This window comes from Spea bombifrons, chromosome 5, assembly GCF_027358695.1.
Source record: "Spea bombifrons isolate aSpeBom1 chromosome 5, aSpeBom1.2.pri, whole genome shotgun sequence".
Lineage (NCBI taxonomy): Eukaryota > Metazoa > Chordata > Amphibia > Anura > Pelobatidae > Spea > Spea bombifrons.
In genome coordinates, this window is record NC_071091.1 from 35469821 (window position 1) to 35486693 (window position 16873).

Sequence of the window (16873 nt, forward strand, 5' to 3'; positions counted from 1 at the left end):
TTCGCTTGAAGGGCGGATTTTGGCTTCAAAGCTATGGAAGAAAGAAAAAAAAAAAGTATCCGCTCCACCCTCTATTGTATTATTAATTTCTACTACATACTGGACACCCTGTGGTGCTTTCATCCGCACAGAGCGAAAAGTTTCTCATTTGGAACATCTTACTAAATAAGGCTACAAATGCTAGAAATAAAATTATGGATGACTGCTGTGAGAAATTGTTCATTTTAAATACATAAAGTAAACATGAGAAATGTTCCCATTAGTCTGTAAAGCTAGCTGTGAATGATATGCATGCGGCATTATAGCCACAATTTGCTTTATTCATCATAAGACGTCTTCTCTTGTTATCAAAATATCAAATTCTGCAACTGAAAGATTGCCTGTCTTGCAAAGGTAGGCGTGCCGCTGTGTATATTATAATAGATGAGATATATATATATACATGCATACATACAGTATATATCAAAGAAAATAGCTCAGATCACTTGAAACTTTGGATGTAGAACGAGCACTTTAGATTAAAAGTGTTGCATATTCACTTTTAAGACTTTTTGATAACGTAATATGTGGTATTTGGGTGTTTCTCTGTCTCCTACTTTTTACTCTGGCAGATAGAATAAACACCATCTAATCTACCTTCGTTGTTATGTTTCATTCTAATCCAAACTAGTGAAATCATTTTAAAACTAATCATATTCCAAAAAAGAGTTTATTGATTGTTAAAGTAAAATTAATTTATAATGAAACAGTCTTACAAAACTTTATTAAAACTTCACAAATTGTCACAGCTTAACTGCGGTCTTTATATTATATATATATATGCAAAATAATTGCATCTGGTACCATATATATAACCAAATAACATGTACATGTGATAAGACTTGCATTGCGCTTAATATCCCATTGGGTCACATTAGCTCTTCTGCTGGAGAAACTGTCCTCAGATTCATTTTGGTGACGGGTTCTAGTTAACTATCTGTTTCATGGTAGATAACTGCCAGACAATAGCAATCGGAGATTAATATGACCAATTTATAAACTGTATGTTGTGCATACATCTTTTTAAAGGGTTTAGAGACAACATAAAACAAACATCCTATTCCAGAAGATCACCTATGTAATAAAATACAGTGTTTCCCATAGCTTTATACAAAAACGTTTTATGGTTTAGTTTTTCCAAATTAAACTACTAATATTAACACATTGTGCGGATTTGGAAAAAGACGTCATATGGAAATGAGCTGCAATCCGTTCGCAAGTAAACATTTTGATTGCTGCTGGATAGTTGAGCCATCTGTCAATGTCCAACTGTGTTCAGGACTTCAAGTGCCAGAGACGCCACAGCAGCATCGGTGTTCAGGCTGGAAAACAAAACAGCTAAGAAGTCACCTTCGTCATAAAGAGAATGATTGTGAGACATAAGAAAGCGAAGCAGGGGATGGCAATGTGGCACATTTGAACAATGGTGGAATTAAATGGGTTTCAGAGGGTGCAGTTGTAGCTAGATCCACAGTCCCACATGGGCCCTTTTCCCTGGTACCTCACAGGATAGGCTAATAGTCACTGGCAGTAGAGGACTGCATTGGCTCCCTTCTCACTGCTCCCTTACATTGTCTCCTCTATTGCTCCGCCCAGGAACAAAACGTGACGTCACTTCCCGTGACTCCGCCTTGTTCCTGGGCGGAGCAAGAGAAGAGACGCTATGAGGAAGCAGCGAGAAGGCAGCCTTGCGGGACTGCGTGGGAACTTGCAGTTCAGGTAAGGAGGTGGGCGGGATTGGGCACAAATGTGGCGGGAGCGGAACACCCACATTGCGGGAGCGGGCAAAAAAATCAGCGGGAGCGGGATTAAAAAGGTAATTAATATATATATGTATACATAAAAATATTATATACACACATTCATACACACATATCACATGTGCAAACTTTTTTCAATACTGACGTGTATTTAACTAGGGGTGGTCATCCTTAACACATAGTGCGGACAGTGAGCTCAACTGACCTGGAAACGACCAGGTGAGCCATGACATCATATAGAATACTAAATATTAAAAAATTAAAGACCCTTCAAGTTATGTAGCAGGAAGGAGTAAAACGTGTTTATTTTGCACCAGGATGTGAGGGGGGATTATTTGACTTCCTGCCATCACACCCTGCAGTAGCTGCTATCCCTATATATTAAAGTTGGGCCTGCCATTCTTTTTTTTAAAATTTAAACCATGAACTGATGTAGGAAGCCTGACATTTTTATTACATTCAAATGTCTTCCTGGATTCCTAGTATAGAATATTAATGTTTTACTGTTTTTTTTTTCTGATTTTTCGGTAAGCATGGTACAGCCACCAAACCATTATTTCCATTATAATACTGCGTTACAGTCACTCCACAGCTCAAAATGGCCTTTGCTCTTAGAAACATACTTTATTTCTTACAATAGGAGACTCGTGTTTTTGTTGAGGAAAAAAAAAAAGTTAAAATATATTGTACTAGACGTCCAAGCTTGTTATGGAGACGCTGTAGATGGGCCATACGTTTGAGCCACTGTGCTGGCGGGATTTCAGCTCCAACTAATTTATCCTGCTTGCCCCTTTTCCCCACTGCCCATCTATATCCCACCCATACATCCAAAGCTCACTTGGGATTTCCATGTAGAGGTAATGCTACTGGAATGGACAATGCAGTTGCGGAATAAGTTGTGTTGGAATGTGTGAATGAGAAGATGGTAACAACATATGACTTCACATAGAAAAGTGCTACATACAGCAAGGGGGTGTCCAACCTGTGGCCCTCCAGCTGCTGCAGGACTACATCTCCCATACTCCTCTGCCAGGTCCTTAGCTGAAAGAGCATTACGGGAGATGTAGTCCTGCAGCAGCTGGAGGGCCGCAGGTTGGACACCCCTGACATACACTATATTAATAAAAGTAATTTTTACTTTTATTCGTTTTCATTTTTGTACAGTACATACTTGAACTTCATTTCTTTTAATAAGGGCAGATGAACATATATGACTGTCTTACGTTCCGTGTCTGCTCACTGAATCCTGTGCTGGAAGATTTTAGCACCAATCACCAGGACCCCAACAATTTGCAGGATATCCTTAGCCAAGGCCAAAGAGGAAATGTCAGTAATTATGCTAAAACCTAAAACAATGTAGCTTTCCTTCTGTGAGATGCATGGATTGAAAGTTATTACCGCTTTAGCAGGCATTTACTGATAAAGCGATGACTTGTAGCTTAGTCTATATGACTTTATAATCTTTGGTCAATGAAATGCCCTCCGTGCTCAATAAACATCTGGAACGGTCGGGGGAACGCGTAGTACATACCTAGACTAATTCAAAAATATATTCGCTGTTCAATTAGACTTTACCATCATTTTAAATACCGATCCTTCTCCTTTAACAGTTTGGCGACTAGAAACAAATCACAATTTAACTAGAACGCATACACTGCTGGGGAATCCCCAAGGACAGCTGCAAATAAATAAACCTCTTAGGGAATCCTGCCAAGTTGCATATTCATACATGTTATGTATTCATTCTGCTCAATTACCCTGGATAGGAATTCTGGGCAAAGTGCCAAGTACAGTTGTTATACTAACAATTTAAGACTTTCTACCAAATTAAAAAGTGATATATTTTGCACAATATTTTTATTAGATTATTTTGGAAAATGATTGGAACTGCAACAACTCCAGTTCACCATTCTGTAAATCTATGCCATCAGAAGTGAACAGATACAATCTATGCAATCAGATATGATAGTTATGCATTATGGTAAAAATAATAAAAATGCAACCTATTCTTTAAATGGAATATCCTTGGGGAAAACTACCAATGAGAAGGACTTACGGATAATGGTTGACAACAGACTTGGAAACAGTGCGCAATGCCAGCAAGCAGCTGTGAGGGCCAGTAAGGTTTTGGCATGCATGAAAAAGGGTATTGATTCAAGAAAGGCGGATATTATCTTGCCTCTTTACAGGTCAAGGGTAAGACCTCACCTTGAATACGCGGTACAATTCTTGGCACCGGTCCTTAAAAAGGACATTATGGAACTAGAAAAAGTGCAAAGGAGGGCTACGAAATTAATAAGGGGATTGGGAGAGACTAGTTATGAAGAGAGACTAAAAAAGTTAAAATTATATACACTAGAAAAACATTATATAAATATATGTAGGGCCAATATAAAGAGCTCTTCAGTGACCTGTTCATTAACAGAAATATACAAAGAACATGAGGTCACCTTCTGAGACTGGAAGAGCGGAGATTTTATAGATGACAAAGGAAGGGATTCTTTACAGTGAGGACAATAAAGGTATAGAATTCACTGCCAAGGGAGGTGGTGTTATCAAATACATTAGATGCCTTCATGACATACAGGGCTATAAATAGAATTAATATTTTAGAGCTTGATCCAGGGAGAAATCCGATTGCCTTTTGGAGGCAAGAAGGAATTTTCTCCCCTGATGGCAGAATTCAAAGTAGCTTAATTAGGGTTTTTTTTTACCTTCTTTTGGATCAAGAGTAGGAAGGTTAGGTAGAAGGGTAGAACTTGGTCTTTATTCAACCTTATGTACTACGTAACTATGTATAGCTGAGAGGTCCCATGTCTCTTTTGCCCGTCCCCAGCTATTTTAGGTGCAGGAGCTGTGACAGGCCGAACACATCTCCTTGTATGAGACAAACTTACCACCAGTCAGCCCTAGAATGCGGCAAATGGGGGTCTGTTCAGCTCTGGAGCTGCAACTTCCTTTAAAAGTCAATCATTACGTTTCTTTTTCCCCTTACATTATTAAAGTACAAAAAAAAATCTTTAATATGCATTCTACATTGATAGGGTTGTATTGGACACCAGACTGTCCCTTTGATCACTTGAACCTGCTAACTCAAGTGACCACAGCAATCTGCTGGCAGCTCTAAAAGAAATGCTCCAGGTAGGATAATGTATGGGGTGACCACTCAGCTGTACTTGCCCTGGACCAAAAAGCACCAGCCCTCCCCTGTAATTGCATTTAGCACTTTTCCTGTAACTGTCTATTCTCTGTGCAGACTTAAATTAGTGTTGATTGTAAGCAAACAAAAGTGAAAAGGGATGCTTATTTTTGCACTTCTTCACCCTTCCTCGTGTCATTATAGATCCATTATAGATCCCCCTGGCATTGCATTGCCAGGGGGAAACCCTTCCCCCACTTGCCTTGGTATTTTCCAGATTGCCTCAATATTTTATCATCATGGCATCCTTTGGAGTTACATCTACCTTTTCCTTTACCCTCACGAGAACACTGTAACTTGATAGATCAGCAAGTTTTTTTTCCTTTGCAGCTTTCCACAGCTAAGCATTATGGTCATTAGAATATACAAGAAAATATGAAGAGGAATTATGAAAACGGTTCAATTTTAAAAGCCAAAAATATTCAAAATTTGAAGACCTACAGTAATCTCTTCCAATCTTTGGTGAAGCAATACCTTCCCAATGGCTGTGGTTATCTTAAAGTAGGAACAGGAAATCCAAATGACAAGAGTGTGATCCAGAGTCAAGCTGGCTCAAAACCTCTTTTTGTTGAGGATTTTGGTTCATACAGATATTTGGGAAAACTTACACCAATCAGCTATAACATTATGAGTTCATGACCATGACTAATATTGTGTAGGTCCCCCCTTTGCCGCCAAAACAGCCTCAACCCTTCAAAGGCATGGACTCCACTAGACCTCTGAAGGTGTGCTGTGGTATCTGGCACCAAAACGTGCATCAATGAGTCTTGGCAGCCCATGACCTTGACACCGATTCCCTCACCTTCTTTCTTTGGACCTTTTTATCTGACCACTGCAGACAGGGAACACCCCACAAGAGCTGCAGTTTTGGAGATTCTCTGACCCAGTCGTTTAGCCAGCACAATTTGGCCCATGTCAAAGTCGCTCAGATCCCTACACTTACACATTTTTCATGCTTCTAACACATCAACTTTGAGGCTGTAATGTTCATTTGCTGCCTAATATATCCCACCCACTGACAGGTGCCATGATAACAAGATTATGAGTGTTATACACTTCACCTGTCAGTGGTCATAATGTTATGGCTGATCGGTGACAGTATTATATACTGTATATATAAAATTGTCAATGAATCATTTGGAATTAATGGGGGTGGGAGTAAAGTTGACATGGAGGGCATATCCCAATAATAATAACAAAACAGCTCCCATCTTGCTTTGGATTCCAAGATGCAAGCCCCCTCTTGGACAAGTGCCATGATCATGTTATGGCTGGCTGTGTATCTTGCAAGTGACTCCTGCTCACGTATGGCTCAATGAACTAAGCCTGGGGGTCTGGCGCGGCTCATGCCGTGCCACTAGTAGACTCGCACACCTCTGTGTCTTGCAGGGAAAATGTTCGTTCTGGGATACAGGAATCTTAGCATCTCAAAATAAGCAGCGTATTTTGTCTTCTTCTGAATTAACACATATGGGTACTTGGAAGGGATTAACTTGCTGTTGCAGCTTAAATGTAAAATGTTAGGTCAAACAGAATAGTACCGCAACACCTCGTCAGAATGGAAATTGATGAATTAGGTCTCTCTTTATACTAAATAAAAAGCAAAGTTTACCATCCTTTTTTTTTTTTATAGAAGACACAGGAAAGAAACAGCAGATAAAAAGGTTTGTTTTTCATAAATACTTGTGTTCTTGCTGCTGAAAATAGTTTTAATTCTTTAAGAAACTTTTATCCTTTTAAAAACAGCTTAAAGGTATATAGCAGAAAATGTTTCATATTATGGACATGATTTGATTATTCTGTCTAGCTTATATACCATAACTTAATTTAAAATATTCAAATAACTTTTGATAGAATAATTGAGTGTAATATCAGGGCCTTTTCTCATTAAATGCAGAGGGTACTTAAGATGTGGAAAAGCAATTATAAGTCAGTCAAGGAAATGTAAAAAAAAAAAAAAAAAAAAAAAACTAAAGAAAAGAATAGAAAATTGAGATTGTAAACCTAATGAGATTCAGGAAAGCATCTTGTTCTACAAAAACATTTTTTTCAAATACTCGGCTGGACTCACAATGAAGCCATTAACCCTGTCACTTCCTTTGCAGAAGTCTACATGTAACGAATGTGGTTTAAAAGACACATTATACGGCAGGTTACTTACTTTTAAGAATTTGAGACATTTAATTATTTTTGTTTTTATTTTATAAAGTAACTGTTAAAGGGGGACTATCACTTACCCAGCTCTTATCACCATACCACCCAAACATCAAATGATGAGTTAAGAGAACAGACGTGGAAAATGCTTGTATAGTAAAGGAATTTAAACATGCATGGGGTAGGCATATCTCTATCCTGAATCTAAGACTAGACCAAGAACTGATTAATGTTCTGATTAAGTCTTTGCAGGAGGAAAAACAGACAGGCTAGATGGGCTGAAGGCTTCTCATCTGATCTCAAGTTCTATGTTGTGGGCAGGGCTTTAATGAGGCTTCTAATGTGACATTTTTGTCATAGACATTTAGAAGAATGAAATTGATTTCCATATTTATCCCTTCTGGCACATGATTGTGATGTACTCTGAAGTAGAATACATTGACAGCACTGGATTAAACCCTGGGAAACATATGATCAGACAGTCTTGCTACCTGCACACACACAAGCCTGGACCAGAGAGGAAGCCACCACTGGGTACCCGGCATTACTGAGTAGACCTAAAAACAGTGGAAAAAATCTGCTTTGCTATTCCCTGAAAAAGTGCTTGGTCTATCATTATTAATGGGGAAGAAGTAGACCTCCTGATATGCTGTGTTGCTGTATCCTTCTAAATCTGCCCCTTAGCAAATAATGTATATATTCTGTTATTTGTGTCATTTGAACATTTACATTCTTATATTGCTCTGTTATGACTCATGTATAAGGCAGTTACAAAATAGACACAATATCGGGTGTATCCAACAGGGGTATCCACAGCTGTTGTTGAACTACAACCCCTATAATTCTTAGGTAGATTTAGAACTGCTGTGACTTTGTGAAAACAATTGGTGTTGAAGACAGATCAAGAACTACATCTATCTACATACACTGGTATTTACTGATGTGAAGAAAAAGAAGGGATGGCAAGATAACCCATACAATTACTAAGAACCGTTCCTCAACATAAATATTCAGATTCTGACTTTTTTGTACATAAAATAAATATGTCTTACAATACTTTGCTTAAAAAGAACAGATTTAGATGTAGTTATTAAGGCCAGCAGCAACCCTGGAGTTGTGATTCATAGGAGTGATGTCATAATGCTGACATACTATAACAGTTTCAGCATTGATCCTCTGCACACAAGTCTAATGAAAATGAAACATTAAAAATAACGCTTTCGACATTATTGTTTTGCGTGGACTTGGCCAAATGAGTCATACTATTAACAAGAACCACTGAACCATCAGCCTTAAAACCTGGTACTTTTGCAACGGTACTCCCATATAGCCCATTACTAAATGTGATGAAATATAAGCATTTAATTTGGTATTTATCTAACGTGCTGTACAGTTGGATAGACTTAAGTGTATTTATATGTTACTGTGCCGTTAATTCATGAAAAAGTCTGTTCCATAGAATTTGAAAAATCTTCATACAGTTAAAGCTCAATTGAGTATAGTCATGATGTATAGATGTGTAATTTAGATCCAAAATAGGACTACATATACAGGGTGGGCCGATCAACACCACTGATTCTGTACATATGCATAAAGCTACTTGTACCAGAAAATGTACCCTTTTACAGCTAAACCATCGTCTATACAATCCCATTTTCTTTAAAGTATTCTGCTTAAGAATTATATATATATATATATATATATACATACACACAGTGTATATAGACACATACATACATATATACACACACAACATTCACTGCATTAAATCCATCCACCTGCGGGCTTAATTATGCATAAAAAAGGCACAGTGAGAATGTAAGATGTCACATTGCAAATTGGCCCCTTTTTTCTCCTGTAGAAAAGTAATTTACAGCTATCTAAAGAAATAGCAGGTGTTGTGTGAGAAACGACAATTTATAAATCTCCATCTTCGTGTATAACAAAGCAATGGATATAGTAAGATAGCATTGCTCACTTACACTGTGTGGGAGGCTCTAGAGAGTTTTAGGATGTGACATCATACCCCAGGACCCATTGTCTATTAGGCAAAGTAATTAGAGTGAAAAAAGAAACAGGGAAAAAAAGAATGGGGAAACAAAGTGCCAAGTAGATACTGCTAGGTGCCTCATGGCTGCAACACTACAATGGCACACCTACACTTCGAAGGCGAGACTTGGGCAGATGGGGAGGTTAGGAATAAACATTAAAGGTACATATGTTTAGTTGGTGGGACACAGTTCCCCTCTGTTGGCACGCTAAGAAAATTGGTGCTCTAGTCAACCATATGAAAATCCTGGTCATAATGAAGGGAGAAGACAGAAGGAAAGACATGTTTTGATAAGTGCGAGACAAAAAAACTATGAGATAAGAGGTGAGTCGAGAGGATGGAGGCGGAAAGGGAAAAGAGAATAAAGAAAGAAGGAAGATCTAAAGAAGCTAGACCAGTGTCATTTCTAAAGCACTGCAAGACTGCCTTCCTTAGGCCTCTTTAGGAGAGAATGCATAAAGAGGTAAAGATTTCCCCCTAGAAGCACCAAGATTTGCTTATATGGATGTATGTTCTGAACATATCACTTAAAATAAAAAGCCATGGAAGAGAAGTGAATAATAAAAATTAGGGCAGAGACAGAAAAGGGGCATTTAAAACAGAAGATGAGCCAAATGTTAAAAAAGCAAATAAGTTATGGTAAAAGGAGTATAGAGGGGAAAAAAAGACATTTGAGGTTATATATTAGGCAATTGTGGAGTAAAGTTTATAAAGTGGTCTTTTTACCTTAGCAACCAACGAATGGGTGAATCAGCAGAAATATTCAACTAGTTTAATCTAATCTTTGCCCCAATCTTTTTTATACATCATCCCTATTGTTGGCTATTACATTATACACTATATACATCATGATATGCCTTTTACAGATTGTACGGGAGACGTTTGGCTCCAGTACGTTTTTCCTGCCTCACTTTTGTCATCTAACAAAAACAGGAAAAGATGTCATAGCAAGTGGAATAATAACACAGTGACCAGATTCTGATCAGGAAAGGTTAGTCTGTTCAATTCCTTTTGTGATCTAAAGGCTAAAACCATTTTTTTACAATAGGATGGCACAACAAAATCGCTACAATGTACTATGCTGTCAAGAGAGGGAAATCGCCACGGGGCGCCAGCTTTCGACCTCCCCCTTGATTTTTAAAAGAAGCTTGACATGCGACAGGAACCTGGCCTGCCAGAGGCAGTGATTAGTGTGTTATATTATCGTATGGAAACTAAATACCTGATATCGGTCACATGAGAAATCTATAAGTGAATTCCTCACGACGTTCAATGGCATATTGGCTCATTTTGAAGTTTAGTAACTGCAGGTTATATTTATTTTGTGTAAATGGGTGATGAAACCCGTCATTAATATGCACATATGTTGTGATGCAGTGTAATGTTAACCTGATATACCTAAATACGGACAGGCATGCTGTTCCCCAAGCGTAAACAGTAATATCGATCGTCTTAAGGTAATCATTGTTTGTTGGGCTGTACTTAATAACACGGACTTAGCTGTGACAATAAAATATTGCATTAATCATTTAAACTCTGCAACAAGTCTCAATGTGAAGAGTAATGATTTCAACACAGATTCTCTAAGCCTACCTTTGAAATCAGCATCACCAAATAACCCTTCTTCCCCAATTCTTACCTCTAAAATGATTTAAAAAACCTAGAATTCTAAAATGTAGGAATATTTGAAAAGTGCAGGCAATAAGAAGGAGGAGGTCACATTGGACATGTAAGTAAAATGTATATTGTGCAACAAGAAATTTGCTGGCTGTCGTGATTTAAAGTAATACAATATGTTTTACTTACTCGCATAAAAGGAATTATTAAGAAATAATTGTAAACTTGTTAAAAAGTATCAACACTAAATGTATTTGTTACACAACTCTAGTGAACAAAGCCCATGGAACAAAGGCAGTGCTGGTATTCTAACCCCACATGCTCTACTCCTATCGGTTTGAAAATTGTTCACTGCCTTTCTCTCTGGTCTGACTGTTCTACAACACGCATTTCTTGTGCCAACAGTTAACAAAAGGCTACTGTGCTCAGTCAAAGGGAAGAAAACTTAAACAAAATAAATAAATAGTGTAATTTAGCACACTCCCACACTAGATCCTGGATCAAAGCGGAGCGGGAAGGGGGAAGCTGACAGATATGTGCTCAGAGAGGAATGGGAGAGAAGGTAATATGAGATGCTTGTAGTATAGAGGAGGGATGTCTGCAAGAAAATGAACTGGAGGGTTTTGAAATTGTGGTCTCTCATGCCCCAGCTGGTTGTGTTGCAGTTACTTTACTCAGACGAATACTGTTACTTTAACAATTTGACTGCTGGGGGAGATATGCCAAGGTTCTCATGGGGTTAAGGTTCTTCAATGGTCTAGGATGCAGGCAATCTTTTCTTAGGCCAATCATCCGCAGATTGTTACAGTCAATTATAGGGATTTCCTTTTTATGTCCCAAGGGTAACATGGGCAACTGTAAAGACCTATGATACTATTGACAAAATATAAAAAGCACAGTTTTCATTAATCACTTTAAAGCGAAGGCATTGCAAGTCTCAGTATAAATGAATGGCACTCCTTCAAGTACGAGCATTAATGGTTGCCTAAAGGCACTCACCTGGAATCCTGACAAAGTCTTTTAAGAGTATGGATCATAATATCCCCATCCGTCTTCATACTTTCTAAATGCTTTTCATTTGATGTTATCTGAAAAAAAAAATTAGAAAAGTTGTATTCTTTCTATTTTACAGAAGAGAGGTATGTGGGAATAGTCTCATAAATTGTTGGCGCTATATAAGTAAAAGATATTTAGAATAATAATAAATACTGTATTTGCTCGATTATAAGTCGACCCCTCCAAAATCTGAATATTAATTTATGAAAAAAAGAAAAAGCCTGAATATAAGACGACCCTATAGGAAAAAAGTTTTACTACTAAATGTTAATTCATTTAAACTACGTGAACAATTTTTTTAAAATAAAAGCTATGATTGAGAAAAATATTTTGTTTTTATTTCCTTTTTTTTTTCAACCTGCCCCCCCCAGTTATGCACATCTGCCCCCTGGCTTGCCACTCTGCCTCAGAAATGCCTTATACCCCCTATATGCCACTGTGCCCCATGATATGCCTTTTAACCCTCTAAATGCCACTGTGCCCCATGATATGCCTGAAGTGCAGTTATGGGCTCCATGACTTCGAGGAAAAATGTTTGCATTAATGTGTATCTAAATCTTAATACTGAATCATCACTGTTCTTTTTTTAATTGAAAGATGGAATAAACTAATAAAAAAGAAAAGAAACATTACATGTTTTATCTATATTTGTTTTACAGCCAAAATGTGTTGATGTCAGCAGTGTCAAACACAATAAATTCTTCCTTCTTTTTCCCTTTCTTTAACAGGGTCACTGTCCACACACATAACAAGAGATCTCAGAAACATATTTAGACGGGGTGGGTGTTTTTTTTTAATGGCTGCTTAAACAGAAGCTGTCAAAGAAATAAACCTTTTTGGGATTTCAAAGTAATGCTATACTTCTATGAATCATTTAAACCTAACATAGAGGGGCATAAATAAACAAAAAAAGGGATGCATCAGTATTTATTATACTCTGCTTACATCCACTTGCATTTCATTTATTTGTCTCCTTCATTTTTTGATTGTCCCACTTAATCTACCATCTTCTCTTCCTAAAAATCAAATCTGCACCCAGGTTCACTTCAATAAATCTGTGGAATCAGTAACTGCAGTCTTTTCATATTGAGGTGGGCTAGCCGACCACAGCATGCAAAGAGCCAAGTAGAGAGCAACCAAGACTCGGTCAAGCACGGTGAGCACATGATTTGCATGACAGGGGAAGAAGCAATTAACATAGTCATGATTCTGCCCCTGCTAAGCCAGGCATCAGGCTCAAGCCTACATCATCCTGTTGCATCTTCATGAAGCATGTTTTTATGACACTTTAATGAATAAAAAGAGGTGGATGTTAGATCTGCATTATGTCTTGGTATAGCGGCATCAACTCTTCAAGTCTGTGCAGCCAAGGTTGACGCTGCCCGCTTGGCAGCTCTTCCCTGATGCATTTGCTAACCATAGGTACATGAACACGTATATTAATTAACTTCATAGTATCAGCAGTCATTGCAAAACATTTTTGATGTTGAATCCTGAGAGATTGGTATGATAAAGAAAAGAATGACAAACATTTATTTTCTTATGTATTTAGAATATCACCTTGCCTGTCTCCTGTAAAATAAAATCACTTTGTTCTTCCTATAGCCCAAATAATTAAGAGTAGATATAATTGTCTGACGTTATTACATTGTGATGTCAAATCTAGTGCACCGCAGTTTAAGAAGGTATCAAACATTTAATAAATCAGTCATTCCAACTGTGTGCATCTACGGCAGTTTATGATCTATTAACACAAGTGTATGGCTAAATAACTAAAGAACACAGGTGTATGATTGCTAAGAAGGTCCTTCTAGCAAGCTTACACCATCTCAAAAAAGGGTCTATAAAAAAAATGTTAAAACAGCAAACCTGGTAGGTCTTTTATACACTCATTAATTGAACAAGTGTATTTTTGGTGATGGGCCAACTTCAAAGTGAAGCTAGCTGCTAGCAGGCAGTAGCAGATTGCCATGGCAGTCATAACTAGGTGACACATGGCTATATGGATATTTAAGCAGCCAGAAGTGTAGGAAGCCAAGTGTTCGTTTTTGTTTACAAGTAATACAGATGATGATATTGCTTACATCAGCCACAAAGCACATCAGAGGGACTTTCTGACATTCATAAGCAGTTTATACTTTGGGATGAACTGGAATAGAGATTGCGAGCCAGGCCTTCTTGTCCAACATCAGTGCCTGACTTCACAAATGCTCTACTGCATGAATGGGCACAATTTCCTGCAGAACCACTCCAAAAGCATGGAAAGCCTTCTCAGAGGAGTGGAAGCTGTTATAGCTGCAAAGGGGAGAGTACTTACATATTGATGTCCATGTATTTAGAATGTGATGTCATAAACGTCCCTGCTGGTGTAATGGTCAGGTGTCCCAATACTTTTGTCCATATTGTGTATATGCACACCTATGAATGAAAGCTCTCAGTAGCTTTCGGTATTTCTAGCATGTGAAAGCAATTCTACAAGGTACCGGTAAATAAAAAATGGTATGACAATACACAGGATTTGTGCACAGAATACGTTGGCTGAAGTACTTTAGCATTTCGGGAAATCCATATTCTAGTTAAAAGTTGCGAGGGTGAGTTATGTGGGAAAGAGTCTGTGAATGTAGCTTCTCTATGCTCCAAGGGACTACTTGGCCTTTGTTTGGATGTAAATGATGCACTGATCACTGATTAATGCGGTGTCAGATGGAAGATCTTACAGTGAATCATCAGGTTTACTCAGAGCAAAATGCCAAATGGCACTTTCCATCTTTCTTAATGTCTATTACTGCCACCCAACCTTTAACAGAGGATAGAAAAATCCAATTTCTTCTTCCAGTTAGAACAGACGGCAGTTCATCTGCATTGATACTTTTCCATTTTAGACTGTAATTAACAACATGCAATCTCCATTTTATTTGTAAATTATTTTCGGTATATAGGTTGTTTATGTTTTAAAGGTGCTGTTCCACCCACTTTGTTGTGTTTATTGCTTTGGTAACTAAACACATCATCGGAAACATTTTTCCTAATACCATTCAATGCCTAAACACTTTGCAGAAAAAAAATCCTTAACTGAATCAAAGTCATATTTTCACCTTATTCAGAATAAGATAACACATGGGAGTCGATCGGAAGTCACAGTATGGTTGGTATAGTAGCCTATTAATATCCAGTTTCTGCCAGGAAACTGACAGGACATAAAGGAGGCTAGAATTCCCTTTGTTTTGTGTTTTAACCCCATTACAATACACACAGACCGTGTCGACACAGCATCAAAATGTTGTCTTTGAAAACACTGGGTGGAACTAACTGTTCAAAGTCCACCATATAAATGAAATATATCCAGTTAATTTGAAATTGTACCCTGCATTTGATGAAATGTTAGTGACACCTAAGAAGCCATTTATCAGTTACACACTTGCTGTTGGGACAGTAAACTTAGCAAGCTGCTAAGAATCCCATCTTAATGTTTGTTAAACATATTCCCTTTACATATCTTGGCAATACCGGTATGAAACAATCCCCAAAATTTTCTTTTTCTGTAAAAAATATATACAACATTTTAACTGATTTATTTTAATATCTTCACAGCCTCGTCATGCTCTACCTAGCGCAGAACTCATAATTTGCCAGTTTCACATGCTCATGTGCCATGTTGCTCAATGTGGAACAAAACAGGAATAGCTGCAAATGAAATAACAGATGTAATACATGGTTCTTTTGATTAAAGACCCCCATAGTTTTTGGGTCAGTCCCATCAACCAAGCTCATGTCGTGGCTATTGGCCGCATTTGACAGTTGTTCTTGTTTAGTGGGAATGCCATGATTTAGCATACACAGGACCAGAAGAGGGCAGTGTTCATGTTGGCAATGGGTAGGAGATTGGACGTCACGCGAGTGATCCTGTTAAACCACAATTTACCAACTTTACAAAGTCCAGCGAGGTGTCACGTCACACTTATGAAATGTTACATGAATGCAAACACTGATGTCAGTCCCATGTAAACCAGACACTTGTCAGGCATGCCGACAGCTAGGACATAACCCCAGTTATCTGGATTATCCCCAAAAATCAGGAACACTGGCAGCAAAGCAAGACATCGTCTGAACTCCTTCACAGACATTTCCATTTGCAATTTAGAGAATCATACACTCGGCAGAATCCCTTAAGAGTAAAACAATACAGTCTGTTTCACTGTCAATACTCCCAAACTGTGTTACGATTGCAAAACTGCAGGTCAACAAGACACAATATTATTGACAAACATCACCACTGGACAGTGAATTGTATTTTGGTGAATCACTTTTATTCAGCATCTGTGGTTTCCAAGGAAACCAGCTTTTGCAACATGCAAACCTAATATAATCTAATTCTTCCTGTAACAACTCGGCATATATTTTAATTTAAAAACAATCACGTTGGAAGTAAATAGTAATGGTTGAACCTTTCACTTTCCTCTAATCTGCAAAGACACCAAGATGAAGGCTGCCATGGAAACCGCAGGGCCTAAGCACTGATGCGGCTCAAGTAAGTGCAGGCATATACAGAGACATCCATATCATTATTTGTTTTCATGTTAAAGAGACAGTTTACTAGCACGGTGAGTAAAAAATGTTTTAGACGCATTTTTCATTTTGTTTTTGGTGCATTCCTTTTCGGAAAACAATTTTTGTTTCTTGACCTTTCCGTTCATATAAAATTTGGAGAGCTTTTAGCTCAAAAAAAAAAAAATTCTGTGCAATAGGATGGTCCTTCCACCATCTGGACACCAGGGTTCTAAAAGATTTACTTCAAGCAGCAGCATCTGCAATAACTTGCTACAGGTAACAGGTTAAATGAGAAGACTGTGTATCTATAGAGCTTCTAATAGTAATAAAGAGTGTTTATATTAAGTGAATAAATAGCAGAGAATGAATCAAGTGTGACCTAATGCTATAGCAAGCCCACCATACTCTGTGGGAAAGAAAATACTTAGAACGTGCCTGCATGAGCGGTCT

The 16873-nt window shown here is 37.9% G+C and overlaps 1 protein-coding gene across 1 annotated transcript in view; it reads right to left on the reverse strand.

Annotated features, from left to right (window-relative positions):
* Nucleotides 1-1094: 1094 nt before the first annotated feature.
* ULK4 (unc-51 like kinase 4) overlaps nt 1095-16873 on the reverse strand; it is a 252824-nt gene continuing 237045 nt past the window's right edge. The window contains exons 36-37 of the mRNA XM_053468376.1: nt 11819-11907; nt 1095-1361 (exon numbers count right to left, since the gene is read on the reverse strand). Of these exons, the coding sequence (XP_053324351.1) occupies nt 1298-1361; nt 11819-11907 (153 nt within the window). The 3' untranslated portion in view covers nt 1095-1297. The remainder of the gene's footprint in view (nt 1362-11818; nt 11908-16873) is intronic.